The sequence below is a fragment of the Chenopodium quinoa genome, unplaced genomic scaffold (genome assembly GCF_001683475.1).
Source record: "Chenopodium quinoa cultivar QQ74 unplaced genomic scaffold, ASM168347v1, whole genome shotgun sequence".
NCBI lineage: Eukaryota > Viridiplantae > Streptophyta > Magnoliopsida > Caryophyllales > Amaranthaceae > Chenopodium > Chenopodium quinoa.
Window position 1 is genome coordinate 2,481,494 of NW_018743792.1, and position 17,713 is coordinate 2,499,206.

At 35.0% G+C, this 17,713-nt stretch overlaps 1 protein-coding gene across 2 annotated transcripts in view; it reads right to left on the reverse strand.

Moving 5' to 3' along the window:
* Nucleotides 1-2,441: 2,441 nt before the first annotated feature.
* Nucleotides 2,442-17,713, reverse strand: part of LOC110685198 (putative ubiquitin-conjugating enzyme E2 38) — a 63,336-nt gene continuing 48,064 nt past the window's right edge. Inside the window, exons 1-6 of one of the 2 annotated variants that reach the window (XM_021861680.1) lie at nucleotides 7,646-8,211; nucleotides 6,070-6,606; nucleotides 5,908-5,971; nucleotides 5,406-5,545; nucleotides 3,856-4,167; nucleotides 2,442-2,960 (exon numbers count right to left, since the gene is read on the reverse strand). In XM_021861680.1, coding sequence (XP_021717372.1) covers nucleotides 2,718-2,960; nucleotides 3,856-4,167; nucleotides 5,406-5,545; nucleotides 5,908-5,971; nucleotides 6,070-6,606; nucleotides 7,646-7,699 — 1,350 coding nt within the window. In that variant the 5' untranslated portion in view covers nucleotides 7,700-8,211 and the 3' untranslated portion in view covers nucleotides 2,442-2,717. Of the gene's footprint in view, nucleotides 2,961-3,855; nucleotides 4,168-5,405; nucleotides 5,546-5,907; nucleotides 5,972-6,069; nucleotides 6,607-7,645; nucleotides 8,212-17,713 lie in introns of those variants that run through there. The other variant, XM_021861681.1, reaches the window with a different exon arrangement.

A 17,713-nucleotide genomic window follows, 5' to 3' on the forward strand; every position in this document is an offset into this window, starting at 1 on the left:
AACGGAGGTCACGTGCAGGGGATCGCAAAGAGAATGGATACCCAATAGGCACCAGCCACAATTGGAATCTCACCGCCACAACCTTAAGGAAGCAGCTCCCCAACAGATGATCAAGGAAGCAACTCTGCACAAGAACCCAACAGATGTAGCTCCCAAGAGAAAATTTAGAGATGATGCTCTCAACAAGTTGTTCGAGAAGAGCCACCTTAGAGACAAGCTCCAAGGCAACAACAAAGATCCAGATCCGGAGTCGACGAAGATTCAATAAGCCAGTCGCATCAACGGCGCACCAGAGACTCAAGATAGATTAGGATTTTCAAATTCTGATTGTAATTCTTGTAAGCCAACGAGGTTGTCGACATCTTAATTGGGGGAGGATGTTAGAATCCATCTCTTTTTGATGTATTAAATGCTTTTTTAATGCTTTCATAGAGTTTACTTTAAGTTTCTAGGCCTTAGATCCCATTATTGTGTTACTGTCATTGCAGTGTTAACTAGGGATTCTCCATATAATCAAATTAGAGCTCTTTAGAGGGAGAATGATTAATGAAATCAAGAAGCCTTTTACCAAGTGTTGCTTGCTTTTATGCTTGTTTGTTGTTAGACCTTTATAGATATTGTGTCTTACTTGCATAAAACTCCCCTCCACACCAACTTGATGCACTAAGAACTCGTGGTTCGGACTCGCTTGTGCCCACCTTGAAGTATCGGTCATCACAAGCCCCGACCACCCGCACTTCGTCGCCCAAATAGACGTGAGTGCTCCTGAGATTTAATTGCCCACTTATGTTGCTTCGTACTCACAAGCCCCACTTTCGCACAAGGCTATCGTTCTTGCCGCCAAAAGGCTACAGCGCATCGCACATTCCGGTGCCCAAAATCCTAGACCGTGACACATCGGCTCCAAATGATCCTCGGATCAAGAGTCAAGCTTTGGCTATCCACTCTGATGACCCTCGGTTTGAAAATTAGGCTTTAAATTTTCTTCACTACATAAAATAAATCGGGTGGTAAAACTCTCCACTTCAAGTGCTACTATCGAATAACTCGGAAAGAAAAATAAAACCCAACTCATTCTTCAAATAAAGTCGAATATGGGGGTACTAAAATGGTCCTATCCCTTTCAGCCTAATCCAATCCTACCCATATAAGCCCAAAGGGTACCAAAGGCCTTAAAAGGTCCAAACAAGCCAAATGCCCTATTAGGGCCCATTATTGCCCATCCATGTATTACTATATATACGTTCCTTGGAAATATAAAGGAGGATCATCCTTTAACTAAGATGACCATCCTTCCACCTTTCTCTCCCAAAAATACCCTCATGGCTTGTTTGGAAACATGGAATTCATTTGAAATGATGGAATTGGGCTAAATGACATGTTTGGGTAATGTAGGAATTTGGATTCGTATTTAGCCCAAATCCAAGTCTTATAAAAATTGAGTCATGTAGAAGGAATCTGAAATCCAATGTAAAATGGTATCATTTCAAATTCTTAAAAACTGAAAAACCTAGCTAGCCTCCTTTTACTGCTATCCTATTGCTCTCCCCTCCCCTCCCCTCTATATGCCTAGCCGCCATTAATGGAGTTGTGGAAGCTTTATTTCACGGTAAATTTCAGTGTTATGTTAAATAATCGTGGATAATTATGCTTAATTGGTTTTCTTTGCTCTCCTGCAGGTGTCTCCTTTCTCTCTCCTACTTCTCCCATCATAAATGATATTATCTTTCCTCTATCCTCCATTAAAGCTTCGAAGCTGAAGAATTCATCAATCTTGATCAAGTATGATATTATAAATAATGATCTTCATTGTTACCATCTTTATACAATATTGACATTGATGACGAAGTCGGTGAAACTGACGAGAGGTAGTCAGGTAGAGCAATACGAGGAGATAGAAATTAAATTGTTTCAAAAATCAAATTTAGTGCTGAAGAATTAACACCACCTAACTACAGCAATTAAATTAATTTGATACTAAAAAAAATCTTTTTGATTTAATGATTTCATACTTGATTATGGAACTGCAAATAAAAAAATTAAAAGTTCTCAATTCTTGATTTGAAGTATCATCTATTTGACCATATTTCCCAAACGAGGGGAATTGAAAATTTGAAATTCTTGAACTTTAATTTTAGTATTTTCCAAACATGATATCTGGAATTCAAATTCCAGATTTCAAAATCCAGAATTGAATTCATGGTTTCCAAACACTACCTCAAGTATTCATTATTTGGCTTCTAACTTGGTCGTCCAAGGCTCTACCCCAGGGTCCACCCTCAAGGCTCAGAGTACATTTTACAGGTCAACATGAGGCCCAAGTTAACCAAGCCGGTACATGATAATCAAAGCTTCTACTTCATATTCTTTTCAAAAAAAAAAAAAAAAAGCTTCTACTTCATATGTATTCAATATTTGATGTGCCTACTGGAAGAATGATCTTGAGCAGAGAATTTAGATGTCAACAACATCCATTTCACTAAGAAATTAATAAAGCAGATGTTGATTCTGAGAGTTACATTGTCCTAGAAAATCATATCATTTCTAGGCACAATAAAAGCGATAATGCTAGCACTGCACAATAGTTTCCTAAAGTTCTATCAAAATCTGCACAAGTAATTGCATTTAGATTATGCTTAGGTCCTACTTATAAGCCTTTCTAGAGTTATGTCAGTACTTGTTGAGCAATCAGAAGTATCTGATATAAGGTCAACGCATCAGCTCTGAAACTTCTCGCAGTCCTTCGACCCATTATTGATGAAATATTTGACAAGCGGTCTCATTATTTTAGCAACCTCAGTTTTGAAGTTAGATGAGCCGGTTTTTAAAGCATTGTCGCCCTCTTCAAGCCATTTCTTGATATCACACCCTACCTCAGCACCATCAGCATATGCCTTACATGCTGTCATGATATCAAGAGCACGAACACGAAAATGTCCAGCTACCAGAACCTCAAAATGCTGCAGGAAGAGTAATCTGTTTGTGAATCCTCACAAGTACAAATGGCTAAACAGCAACCAAATTGTGAAACATTAGTCATATTCATTCTTTATATCCCCCCCCCCCCCTTCCTCTCTTTTTGCTCTCTCCCTCTCCCACCAAGGAAAAAGACACCCTTAAGTTTTCTAGAAGCCTCAAACATAAGATACTTCCACAGAGTAATCAAACTTCGCTTTTGTGATTTATACTTAAGAAAAAAATAATTATATTAGGTTTGGTTAAATTTGTCTGAATTAATACTTTGACAATATTAACATACTCCCTCCGTGTTTTAATAAGTGTTACACTTACCAATGCGGCCGTGTTTGACAAAAAGCTACATTTTAATACTCCCTCCGTGTTTAAATAAGTGTTAACATTTTTTTTTTTTTTGGCAAAAAGCTACATTTTAATACGGAGTATTATACATTTCTCTTTTATGGTCCCAACCCAAACCCACAATTATTTTTTCTATTATTTCTTTCCTCTCACATTCATTACTTTTCATTAAACTATTAACCACATTATCTTTCTTTTACAATTTTTTAATACTCCAACTACCCCACTTACCTCTTATTTTATTTAAGTCAACTAAATTGACTAAAACTATGTGCCGGTCAAAGTGTAACACTAATTAAAACACGGAGGGAGTATTATAATTTTTACTAAAAAATAATTAAAGAATTAATAATATAAAATGTGCATTGATAAGCGTCAAAACCCTAACGTTGCAATTAAAAAAAGAACGAAGTAAATAAAATAATAAATAAAATAAACTAGTAGAAAGAAAACTTAGCCATCCCATTGTGATACTCATATCCATATGAATTCAAGATCATAAAAAAGAATATACTCTTGCTGCATATGGAGCCATACCTGAGGGGGATTCCTAATTGTGTACATCATCTTTTTCAAGGATTTAATGAAAATATCTTCACTGTATTCCTTGGCTTTTTTCTTCCCCTCGGAACCTCTGTATGTCTTGTCGAACCCAGGTTCATTAAAAAAGGGTTCAGCATTCAGAATTAAAGCTTGAATAGACACCAAAACTTGAAGCATTGTTGACTTTTTTGGAAGCCACATCTCGTCTCGTCCGCCACTCCATGTGTTCAACAAGCTCAAGCAGACTTTTCCACATTCATACAGGTTGGGATTAAGTCGAAAGCCACTTGAATGATAATGGACCATCTGACATATGAATTTCACAAAAGTTAATATTATCAAAATGTAATTATTCTAACTAACTGCTGCGAGTATTTCAAAGCCATTACTCTAACACCAAATGCCTGTTTAATACAAGATAGACAGCGAAGAAAATAAGAAAATAACAATTAAATCCTATAAAGAAAATAAGAAAATAAAAAAAAAACAAATACTTTCATTAAATCCTTAGTTCACATGAATGTGACAATATGATGATGTAAATGCTATAATGCATCTCCATTAGGAAGGTTTATTCTTCATTAGCTAACATTACCCCTCATATGCACAAGCGCAAGATGGTAACTAGAAATGTAAAACAGCTAAGCACCTAATTCGCTGTCTAACTTATCATACACGGAGTACTAAAGACATCATACGTAAAATCACAAACAAATGCACTACCATTCCTATAGTTTAACCCTTGTACGGAGTACCAAATACGACATACAACATCAAATTTTCTCATGAAAATCTAATCTTTTGAACTCATCAACAATTTGTTTGCAACAAAGAACATAAGAAAATAACAAAAACAAATACTACGTATTAAGGAGCTTATTAAGGAAGAAACTCCAGGGGCCAAAGCAGGGTACGGAGGCATACTATGAAACTAATTATTTCCCTATATGATGCCCCCCATTTATTTAAGAAAATAAAATTATAAATTCATGGCACAACCAAAACTGCTACTATGGCTCAGTTATCTTCACCTGATTTTCATAAAATTGAAACTAAACATAATGTTGGACTACTGGTTACTGGTTATTACTGGTTTACTATTGAAACTATACATAAAATTGAAACTATACATAAAATTGAAATTAGTTATTACTGGTTTAGTATTGTACTGGCTACAAAAAGTAACTGGTTAAACCTAATTAAAGCTACATAAAACCGATTTTAACAATATAAAAATTAACTAAAGAGACATGAACCGCCTTCTACAATGTATGGCATTCAGGGTTGTGTCAATGCATAATTTTGAGCAAATTACAAATACCTTTCAATTATGAAGAGTTGATATATTGATAAAGCTAACAAGATCCCACTCAAGTACGAAGTATGTTTAAATTATATATAAATCAGTATACAATCACGGTCAAAATCTATTAATCTCTTGGGTAAAGCTAAAGAGACAGAGGGAGTAATACAATGCAACATCTATGCAAAAGCAAATATAATTTCAAGGTGATTGAAAAGTTTTTGCTGCCATGAAAACATACCGGTGGTTCATTTGGATATGTAGCTGGAAACACAGCATCAAAGACAAAAAGCCCATCATGATATGGAGTACCTGATGGTCCTATAATGACAGCTCTTAAAAGATCCATCCGTGATTCATAAACTCTAACAAATATTGTTTCTGCAAAACAGTAAGCAAAGAATGAGGCTTCGGCTAAGGTTGAGCCTCCTTGGACCTAAAATTTCTCTGTAAAATCAGCCAACCCACCGAACCACACCCCACTCCCTGCAAGAAATAATAAGTTGAACAAAAAAGGTGCAAAAGCATAAAATTATTCAGAGGGTACCTCCTTCCATTTAGTATAATCAGATTTCAACAGTTTTAAGTATATCACTCTTTAAATCAGTAAATAAAAAAATACTGAATGAAATTAAATAATAAATCATAAGGCAAACATGAATCTCTAGAAACCTAAAACGTAAAATTGACTACACGATCCCATAACTTAACAGATATACAACATAAACCATTGAAAGTCAAACCTGGTAAGTTCTGCTCCAGTATCTTCCACTCATCCTGAATTTTCTTTGACCAATCCTTTGAAGGCTGCAGTATCATTTAAAGAAGCACATATATAAGCAAGCTGCAAAACTAACATTTGTTAGACAAGCTATTTATTTCAAGAAAAGGAAAATAGTTTCAACCATTCGCCCTGAGGATTCCATATCTAGATAGTGATGATCAGAACATACAGCGACTGTATCAAATTGTTTGAAGTACATTAATTTTCTCAAAACCTCATCCATCTCTTCTTCCTTTTTAACAATTGAACTTGACTCGGCTTTAGAGCTGCTAGACGCAGAGACTTTCTCTTCCTGGACTGGAAAAGTTGATGTTCCAGCAGCAGGAGGCTTCTCACTTGGAGAAGGATCCTGCAACCAGGGAACTGATGCCTCAACACCAGGGGGCAAGTCTGCATTGTCAAATTGAGCTTGCAGCTTCATAAGTTCATCATCCACATCAGACAAATACTCATCATTATCATAGTAGTCTGAATAAACATCATCATCCACATAATCATCCCCATCATCAATGGCATCATCTTGAAATGATAAGTCGGAAGTAGAACCATTATGATCAGCTGAATTATTGGATCCTGATGTGGAGGTCTTCACACCATTGCCATTATCCACAGAAACTAGCACAGTAGTTGGCACCGCTAGATCAGCCATTAAGACATCCTGTAAGCACAAAACATCAGAGACTGGAGGACATACTATGATAGATTAAAGATATAATTCAGCAGGTTATTAAATTTCCAAGCCGGGTAAAATCTAATTGACAAAGTAAGTCACTTTGGAGCAATGCACACTTTTTTTTTTTACTAATATTAGTTTCCTTTCCAAAATACAAACATTATTGTTTTGAAAAGGGATAATGGAAAATGAATGCCTTGAATGTCATAATTACTTTAATTTTACTTATAGTGCTTATAAAACTCATGAGCAATGTACACTCAACAAATTTTATTTACACACGGTCACAATCATCGAATTTGCAGTGGAAAACTAGCATCATAATCATGATCATAAGAAGCGGAAAGCTTCCTCAGCAGTCACTACCAAACAAACATCTACCAAAACGTTGTAATAATCCTTTTCATGTTTACACATTGGTCTAATCATTATAATTTCATGGCCACTAACATTTTGATATAGCAACAATCATTCCTCAACTGAATTCGGCCACTTATTTTCGCCGGACAAAATTATTATATCATTCGACCCAACAAGAATTTCAAAGAAGTATCCTACAGAATACGAATTTCACAAAAATATGTTAGGAAAGATATCACCAAGAATAAATTCAATTAAAAAACTCCAAAAGAACAGAACAAATTCAACCGAAACCCTAATCGATTGCAAATCAAATATACCTACAAAAAAACCCTGATCAACATTTGTACAAATTAATTGAAATATTATTCCGAGAAATTGAACCATAATCATCGTCTTAAATTAAAAAATAACAATAATTCTCTACAAAAAAAAAAAAAAAAAAAAAAAAAAAAAAAAAAAAAGAGACAAATTCACTGAAAATTAAAAAAAACTTCTGACTACAACTCGTAAAAAACAAAAAATAACTGAATTTCATATATTGAATCAAATTCCAACAAATTCAAAGAAAATCCAATTAATCAGACACAAAAATCAGCGATCAAAAACAGTAATCAAACTCGGTAAGCAAACAAATTACAAAAATCAAGATTAAATTGGCTACCTTTTCATCTTTGAGCTCGTTAGCGATGACAGGATGATCCAATTCCATATCCATAACAAGCAAAATTCTTCTCTTTGGACAAAAAAAACACAAAAATTCGATCTAGAAATGAAATCTTTGTTCTTGTTCTTGTTGTTCCTCAAACGGAACAGTGGTGCATTGTTTCTCCCTCTTTAGTGAGTCGCAGAGAAAGTAGAGGAGAGAGAAAGTGAATAGAGAAATGTGGGACCCTTATATTGGAAGTCTTGGAGAAAGAGAACTGATTAGGTAAAGCTTTTGTGAGTCTGTATAAATAACAATGGGAGAGAGGTAATCCTGTGTGAGCAGGTGTTTTTATCTTAAAATAGATCTGCGATGATGAATTTGAGTATTGTATGATTTCACGCTGGATGTGTTCAATTGCTTTTGTTGTTGTGAGGGCGAGTGGTATGTGATCTTTGCCTTAAGTATATTAGTGTGTTTTTATTCAAATATTATTTTCCTTGTGTTTCGTAATAATTGTAAAACTTATTTTTATCTATGTTATAGTTCTTCCATTTTTTTAAATTGCACCATTTCAAATGGGCACAAAGATTAAGGAAGTAATTCAATCACAAAAATGCCTATGTCACTATAAATAAAAGAAAGAGAGTAAAAATTAGGTAAAAGGGGTAAATACATTTGAACAAGGGTAAATAAAAAATTTTGTGTGTCAACACAACCAAAAAGGGAAAAGTTGTCAAGTAAGGAAATGGTGCAATTAATATGCAATTTCTTAAAAAGAAAAATGGTGCAATTAAAAAATACGGAAGAAGTATAATACTGGCAACATATTTTTATTTCCTTTTTTTTTTCCTACCAATTCTACCTACGCTATAGTGTGCATTTTATTATTTTTCTTTCCTACTAACCATAGACCCCGTTCCAACTACTCCCTCCGCTTTTAATTTAATTCCCCATTTTTACTTTGGCACTATTTATATGCATCGTTTTGACCAATTTTCGTGCTTTTTACACAAGATAAAACTAGGTTATTGAAATGAATGGTGTCTTTCAAACAAGTGTATTATTCCGATAGAGGGTTCGAAATTAATTAAAAAACTAATTGTTCAGTGAGGTCAAGTGATCGGAATGCCTAGCAGGAGGCCGCTTTCGATCAGTAATATTAATGAATAATTAATATTAGCTTAATCTTGACTGAACCCTTCGGGTCACACCCAATCATGTAACCGAATCGAATCGACGAATTAATCCGAAGGATTAAATGAGTCAATAGAGTTTTTACGAACAAAGACGTCGAATACCGAGCTTAGAGCGTCGAAGCCGAGCGTCGTAAGTCGAGTCGAATTTAGGAATTGACAAGACAGAAAAATCAACCAAACGACAAGTCATCGTGGGAAAAATCCTAGCCTCGAACTGGCCTAGCCAATCGAAGGATAGGTAGGCTAGCATGGCTAGCCAAAGCCCTTACCAGAAGGCAAGGCTCGGCCGCAAGCTCAGCATGCACCGCATGGCCGAGCATGCTTGCCGAGCAAGCCTTACGGGCAAGGCTAGGCCAGCCACGCGTTACTAGGAAGGTAGCAGCACCAGCCCCGCACCATCGCAAGCAAGGCCAGCAGCAAATGCTCGCTAGGCCTTGCGCGAGGAAGCAGTAGCAGTAGCACGGAAGCTAGACTTGCGGTAGGAGTGCCCAGCAGCACCCAGCAGCCCGCAATGATGAGAGGCATGCTGGTGCGGGCTGCCAACGCATGCGACCAGCTGGCAAGCCCAACCAAGGGGCCAGGCCGTCAGCGAGGCAGCCTTGGCGCCCAAGGCAAGCCACGCCAGCTGGCGCGCTGCGAATTGGCTGAGAGTATGTGGGAGTCGTTTTGTAGGTTTGCTTGGGGAGCAAGGGGAAGGTGGTCCTTCCCTTGTGGTCCTCACCTAACCCCTTGCTCTCCATGTGACACTTGTCGTTTGGTGATTCATTTGGCTTTTTAATTTTAATGGAATTAAATTAAATTCTATTTTGCCTTTTTACCAACAATCCCACATTGAAAGATGATGGGAATTCTTGAGCTCTATTCCCTATAAATACCAATCATTTGGCATTGGGAAAAGGCACTTGAGTTGGTGAACTTTAAGGGATCTCCAAAGAGAGAAAACCTTTGTTCTAATAACTCTAAATTGTTTTTGGTCTAGCCCCGACTAACCTTTGGGGTAGGGACCGGTTCGGTTCGGTAGCGAGGGTGTGAGTCGTTGGAGGTTCTTGCACTTGCGGAACTTGAAGTTTTCAAGTCCAAGCTCAAAGGTCGAGCGAAACACGCTACAAGGGTGAGCAATCTTTCTCTCTCTTCTCTTCTTCTCCTATGTTCATGTTTATTTTGCATGCTTTTATTTATGTTATAATTGTTATGCATGCGATCCGGCTATTGGGTTGTGTTTCCACGCGGTGTCGGATACCGCAAAACCCAACAGTTATACCCCGTGCTATTGATGCACGGTTATTATAACAGCATCATAAAACAGTATTCCATAAAAAAAGGACTTCACATACCAATTATTAGAGAATATTTTAGAATGTTATAATACTTGTTGTTCCACTTTCCCAAGGGGTGCTGAAGGATGGGAAGTTTTTGGTGTTTCTCTAAGAACGGCACATACTCTGTTAAGTTAGGGTATTGGTTATCTAAGGGGGTGGTAATGATGAGCTTCTAGAAGGCGACAATGATCATCTATGGAAATCAATATGGAGGATTAGAGGCACACCTAAACTTCAGCATTTCCTATGGAGTGCACTTAAAGGCAACCTTGTAGTGAGAGACCATCTTGTGCACCGTCATATTATTGGAGATGCTTCATGTCAGGTATGTGGTTGTGAAAGAGACATTATTATGCAATCTTTGATTTATTTTAATGCTGCTAGAGCAATATGGGAGCATAGTGATCTAAAGGTGAATTTGAATGGAGCACCCAATGAATCTTTTGTGGTCTTCTAGGGATGGCTAAATAATAAGTGCAGCTCTGACGAAGTATGCATGATGGCCACTTTAATGTGGGATACTTGCACTGCTGTAATTTAGTCATCTTTGAGAATGAGCAACCTGATGCGGTAATGCTTACAGTGGGATATTGTAAAATGGTACAAGAATATAATATGTACAAAGCAAAGGTATCTTGCTACTGGTTGTTCATACGCTATCAGAAGCTCTACGTGGAGATGTCCACCTACTAGATGTGTGAGGGTAAATGTTAACACTCATTTCCCCGTGGAAGGAGTTGTTGTAATGGGTGTAGTGTTTAGGGATGAGTAGGGGCACATTTTGTTGATAGCTACTAGGAAGGTTGGAGTGTCAAGCCCGGAGTGTGTGGAAGCAATGTTAATTAGGTATGCTTTGCAATTATTGGCCAAGAGGATGGGTTACTCGAACATATGGGTGGAGTCGGACTCTCTGAATGTCATCTATGTAGTGTCTTTTAAGGATGTTGGTTTTTCTCCTAGTTATGTGGTCTATGATGATATCCGTGTTGATAGAGCTTGGTTTAATGTTTGTCATTTTTCTCATGTCAAAAGATGTTGTAATACAATAGCACATATTGTAGCAAGAGGGGATACAGGGTCGAACATTGAACTTGTACGTATAGGTGCCTTTCCTCAAAGTATTACACTTTGACGAGAATGGACATGTCTTGATTTCTTTTGTTTTTTTTAAGGAACATTTCTTGATTTCTTAATAAAGCTCTGTCATCACTTTCTTAAAAACACAATAAATAGCAACATTTTCTTATTTCTTTTTTTTCCTACCAATTCTACTTACGCTATGAAGTGCATTTTATTATTTCTCTGTCCTACTAACCATGTACCCCATTCCAAATACTCCCTCCGTTTTTATTTTAGTGCTTCATTTTGACTTTGACACTATTTTATGCATCGTTTTGACCATTTTTTGTGCTTTATACACAAGATAAAACTAGGTTATAACTCGTGCAGCAATAGATGCACAGTTATTATAACAACATCATTAAACAAGAATCCATAAAAAAAGGACTTGACATACCGATTATTAGAAAATATAAAGTTTATATTAAAAATAGCCACTTATAATGGTTATAATGAACAATTTAAATTTTAGAAAGCTTAGTTTAAATTTTATGTAAAGTGAAAGTCAAATTTAGATACAATATTTTTTTAGTAAGGAAAATTTAATTTTTTTTGGCAAATATTTTAGGATGGAAAATTTTTAATACAATCATGACAAGGTGTATTTTTGGTTTCGCCTTTAGTAATACTAGCCTTTTGGCCCGTGCCATGCACGGGTTATATATAGAAAAATTGAGAAAGAAAAAGTGTTAACAATTTTATGTCCCTTGAAATATTGTAACCGTTGCATGGGTGATTGAATAACAATCAATCAATTCAATGAAAGTTAAGAAGTAGGGGAAGAAAAGAATTACTTGTATGTGAATTGAAATGGGAAATGAATAATACAATTTATGAAGAATAATGAAGGGATTTAAATGTTGGAGATGAATGGGGAAGGTAGATCTATCGTTAAGGCAGGAGAAATTATAAAAGTTTTTCATATAAAATTATAATTAAATAAATTCAGATGGAGATGAAGGAGAGAGGAGGACATGTGGTGTATTGTAATCCCCCGTATTTTTAAATATTTTATAAATAAAATTTTATTTTATTTATAATATTTATTTGTATTTTTCCAGAATTTAATTTTCAAATTATTAATTTGGGTCAAAAATTATTTTAGGCTAAATTAATTTATGAACATATATCCTACAATCCATTATTATAAAAACAAAGTCTAACCCATTTGTTTAGTTAATTGGCCCATTATTTTCATGAGGCCCAATTCTACCCTACAATTCTCTCCTATAAATACCCCATGAATCCTCAAATTCCCCCCCCCCCCCCCCCACAAAAAGGTTAGTCTTATTTTCTTCCTCTATTTTTTATTATTTTCATAAAGCTTATGTAATTGATTTTTGGGTTTTGGTTTTTTATTGCTTGAAATTAGTTTATTTAGTATCAAAATCATGCTTTTGATGTTTTAAACTAATAATTTCAGATTATAATTGTTGTTTTAATTTTTAGATTTTGTAATTTTAAACATAGGGTTTTAATTTAGTTAAATTAGGATTTTAGGGTTCTAATGATCAATTAATTTGGGGCTTTTGTTCCCATTGAATTTCTAATGATTAATTAAGCATAAAAATAAATTTTCAAGTTTTCGTAATCAACTTATGATCTCCGTTCTTAATTTTTTTAATCACGTTTAGATTCTAACTCGTCAGATTTTTACAAAAAAATAGTGTTTTTCGTGTGTAAACAACGTTTTAATAAAATCTTATTACTTATGGTAGTGAGCACCACCCTCTCGTGGCCAAATTCAGCCTCTAAATATGGTTTTCGGGCAGTTTTTGATTTTTAACTAAGGTTTAATGTTTAAAATAAATTTTCAGATTTTTCTAAAGCTCTAAACTTGCTGTAATTTTATGAATAAGTATGTATTTTAATGTTTTTATGTAGGAAATTTTAAGAATAATATATAAGCTTTTAATTCTAGTAAAAAGGAAGGTTTTAAAGTGTTGTTTAATTGAATTTTGAAGGTTTGATTGAGTTTTTATGAAACTAGTTGAATTCTAATTATATATTTTAAGTTTAGTTGTTGTATTCATACATTCTACTATTAAATTAAATTTTCAGATTTTTAATCTAGGTTTTAAAGGTTTTAAATCATGGTTTTATGATGGATTTTTAGGTTTTGAACATACTAACCTACTATATAATGATTATTTCAAGTAGAGATGTTTATGAGGTTGTTTTATATTCTTAAACTAAATTTCCAGATTATAATCCTTACTTTAGAGTTGCTGGAATTTTATGTTAGAAGCTATATATTCATGATTTTAACATATAAACTTATAGTTGAACTATTGAATTATTAACTTTGACTAATGTGAGTAATTTAAAAGCATTATTTCAATGGTTTAAGGGGTTTTAAAGTAAGTTAGTATTGCTGTAAATTATATTACTTGGGTATTGATTGAATTATTATTGTTTGGTAGGAGAGGATTTTGTAGAAGGCGATTTCTAGTTCCTAAAGTGGCCAACCAACTCGTTTACTCAAGATACGTACAAGGATACGAAAACCTTGACTTTAGAAGCATGTTTAAGGACTTGGAAAACCTTAGAATCATGTTAGAAAACTTGTGGATTGGTTGGAATTGGATGGTAGTAAGTTTAATTGGTGAATAATGTGATGATTGATTTTGTTTCATGTATGAGAATTGCGTATTAATTTATCTTGTAAGCATTATTTATGCATTAACTTACAAGATGAGCTTAGAGGCAAAGGTACGTGAATATGAGGAATGAATTATTTTATTACTCGTTCATGATTATTGAAGTGGAATGAGTAAAGGGAGAATTAAAGTCTTATAAGACGAGGTTGAGGGTTGAGGTGCCTTATGCACTTAAGGTGTTTATACACCGAGGTAGTTAAAGGATTCAACACTAAATATTGTTTGTCACTAATAAATCAAGAATTGAATTAGAAATTTGAATTGTTTGAATGATTGATGTATGATTGGTTGTATTGTTTTGCATTGAGTCATCACCAAGTTTAAACTGGTAAATCACATAAAGTGCATGAAGGATGAGCAATAAAACTCTGGATTTGTGCACATCTGGAGTATTGACAATCAGGGGTTGGGGTTCACAGGGTATTAGCCGTGTACTTTCTAGAGGCCGTCTGATCTACGAGTCTCTTGTTTACAAATGTTTTTTAAAACTATAAGGAGTTAGATGAGATCTCATACTAGCTATGGTCACGGAGTCGTGCCCGTCTGCCATTGGTTGTTTATTAATGTTTCCAAAAGGTGGCATAGGGTTTTTCTTTTATTGATGTTCCGAATTGGAGCATGGGGAGACAACCTGGTCTATTACTTAATCCAACCAATGAGTGAAATGAATTATTGTTAGTAATTAGTGAGGTCTTAGTAATGTTAACAGTTGAGGCGTGTGTGTTTGAGTCAATAATTAGATTGTGTGTGCTGATTGATTTTAGTAACATGTTAGGGATTCTTTATTATATTATGTAGCTTGTATGTACTCAGCGTTGCTGATTGCGTGCTTTTTTTGTGTCTTTTTCTTGGTCATGGCCTTCGCCTTTTCAATGACCCTGTAATGATCCAATTTTTACACTTGTAATATTGGGGAGCAGATTAATCACAGGTTTATACACAATCAGAACTTGCATCAAGGTGGTGGGATTTTGAGTGGAGTGTTGGATATTTTCACAGTTTATTACAACTCTTAAGTTGGATTTATTTTAACTTTGATTTGATTTATTTACTACTTTTAATTGGGTTTGAATAAGGGTCTTAATGGTTCCAACTTGTAAGACTAAATTTGGTTTTGATTTATGGTTTTGGAAACTTATTTATAACTGAGTTAGTTTTTTCGCTGCTAAATTCTGAACTAGCCTTAACGTTTGAACATGTAGCGGTAGTACGTCAGTAATTCTCTTGCAGATTGTTAAAGGTATTTACAGGTTTTTAAAGAGAGAATTATTGGGGTGTTACATGTATATAGTTGTTTTCATGTAATAGGTATATAGGTACAGGTAGAGGAAATAGGTTAATTTATTTGAAAAAATCACTTTAATAATCCCAACTATGGATGATTTACTTCTAATAATCCCAACTATTGATTATTATCTAAAATCCCAACTTTGATACGAGTTTACCTCCAATGGTTCCAACCGGTCAACACCAAGTCAACTACATGTTACAACAGGTATCCATGACACTTGCCAACACGTAATTGGTCTAATATTAAAAAAAATTATAAAAAAAACTCTACTAGCAACCACTCCCCTCCCCTTCCCCCACCGTGAAATCCAAAGTCCAACCCCCTATCCCACTAGAAAACGGTCGACTGCCTCCCCCCCGAAAATGGCCGGCCAGCCCCTCCTAACTCCAAAACAACCCATATTATCTCATTTCTAGGAAACGAAGATAAATTTGCAGAAAAATAATCTAAATTTGATGAACCCACAAATTTGATCGTAGATTTCTTTGATTTGATAGGGCAACCCTTTAATTTTAATCGGGAAATAAATTTAAAAAAATAAAGGAAACTTGTACCTGGATTTGCTAAATTTTCATTCGAATTGCAATGGGAAGGTGCGAATTGTAGCTAAATTGCCGTTAATTTCATCTGAAATTGTAAGGAATTTATTAAGAAATGGGCGGTTTCGGGGGGAGGGGGAGGGAGTAGCTATTAAGTTTTTTTTTGTTTTTGTTTTTGGGTTTTCCGACGATGGGGAGGGAACGAAGAGGGGGTGGTTTTAGGAGTGGGGGTGGATCGACTGGGAAGATTTGGAGTTGAGAGGGGCCGATAGGCCTTTTTGGGGGTTAGGGGAGGTGATCGGCCGGTTTCCGATGGGTTGGGGTTGGGCGATGGGCCTAGGGTTCACGGTGGGGGAAGGGGGAGGGGTGGGAGTGGCTGGGAATGGGTTTTAGGTTTTTTTCTTATTTTTTTTTATTTTTTTTAATTTATTTTTAAAAATAAATTTTAGAGCAAAGCTGACACGTGGCTTTTAAAAAACAAAAAAAAACCTTTCAACAGGTTACCGGTCATTGGGACTACTGGAGGAAAGCTCATATCAAAGTTGGAATGATTATATAATAATCAATAGTTAAAACTATTGTAAGTAAATTGCCCATAGTATTATTAAAGTGAATTTCTCCTAAAGGTCTCTATTATTCAACATAAAGTGGTTGTTATTTAAGCACTATTTGATTGAAAATTTAATTTTTTTTTCTTTTTATAAATTACGTGTCATTTTTATATTTGTTTTAGTGTATAGATTTTTTATTTTCTTAAAAATATCCTAACTAATATAAGAGGATATATACTATAGCTAAAATGGTATAAAATTTAAAAATTCTTTCCATCTTTAAAAAATGTAAGAGGCCTTGACTTAATGTATATTAAAAATTGTATAATAATGTTCATTTTATATTTTAGTAACTTAAATTTATGATGTGAATCAAGAGGCTAATTCCTTTGAAGGGTCCAAGACACTTTTAGTAGGTCCAAATAGCTCCATTATAGGCTGCCCAAACAAGAAAATAAACAAGGAAAGATCCAATAGCTTAAATTGGAAAGAAACAAGCACGAATAGCAAAGAAGAAGAAATTGCGCAGTTCACTTCCGACGAGCACACAGGTTCCACGCGCCGACTCCAGGCCCACGCGCCGGCTCCCTAGCTCCGCCTTGGACCCACCTTGACATTGGTCAGGCGCGTGCATCTCATTGGTGGCGCATTCATTGAGTTCCGGCTTCGACACGAAAAGGATGATTTTCCATCCTTAGTTTTTTTTCTAGAGTTTTTGCTTGCAAGTTTTTACCTTTCACTTGAAAGGGTTTTTCTTGGTTTAATCACTTAGGGTAAGTTTATTTTCTGTCTTTTAGTTGCTATAAACTTCCTAAGATGATTAGGAAAGTTTTTAGTTAGTTAGAGTTTGATTAGGAATAAACTACCTAGCAATCTATCTTTGATGGGATTGAAATTCTATCTTATGTAGGATTATTAGAATCCTATTTAGGTTAGATCTCCTACTTCTAGGAGGACTAGGAGACCTCTTTTGAGGCCTATAAATAGTTTATTTTCGTGGGTCTTCAAGGGACACACAACCAGAAAATTCAATACAAGTTTATTGTTTGTTTTGCTTAATTGCTTACAAATTCTTTTGCTAATTTTCAATTCAAGGAGTTGTTTTGATAATTAGAATGTTCAATACTTAGTTCTAGGAGTAGTCTAAGTTTTGTTCTTCAAAATACTTAGTTCCAGGAGTGGTTTAGGTAGTTTGAGAGGCGTTGAATTCGTTCCAGGAGTGGTCGCTTTCAAGGTCATATCCGGTTTGTTATCCTTAAGTTGTTTGATTTTCTAAGGAGATTCGAAGGGCTTATTTTACTTGTGTGATTTTAGATTCTTTATTAAGTTAAGGGGTTTAAATCCACATCAATTTACCAAAATTAATTTTGGTTGGTAAATATAATATGAATATTGTGAAATTAATGTT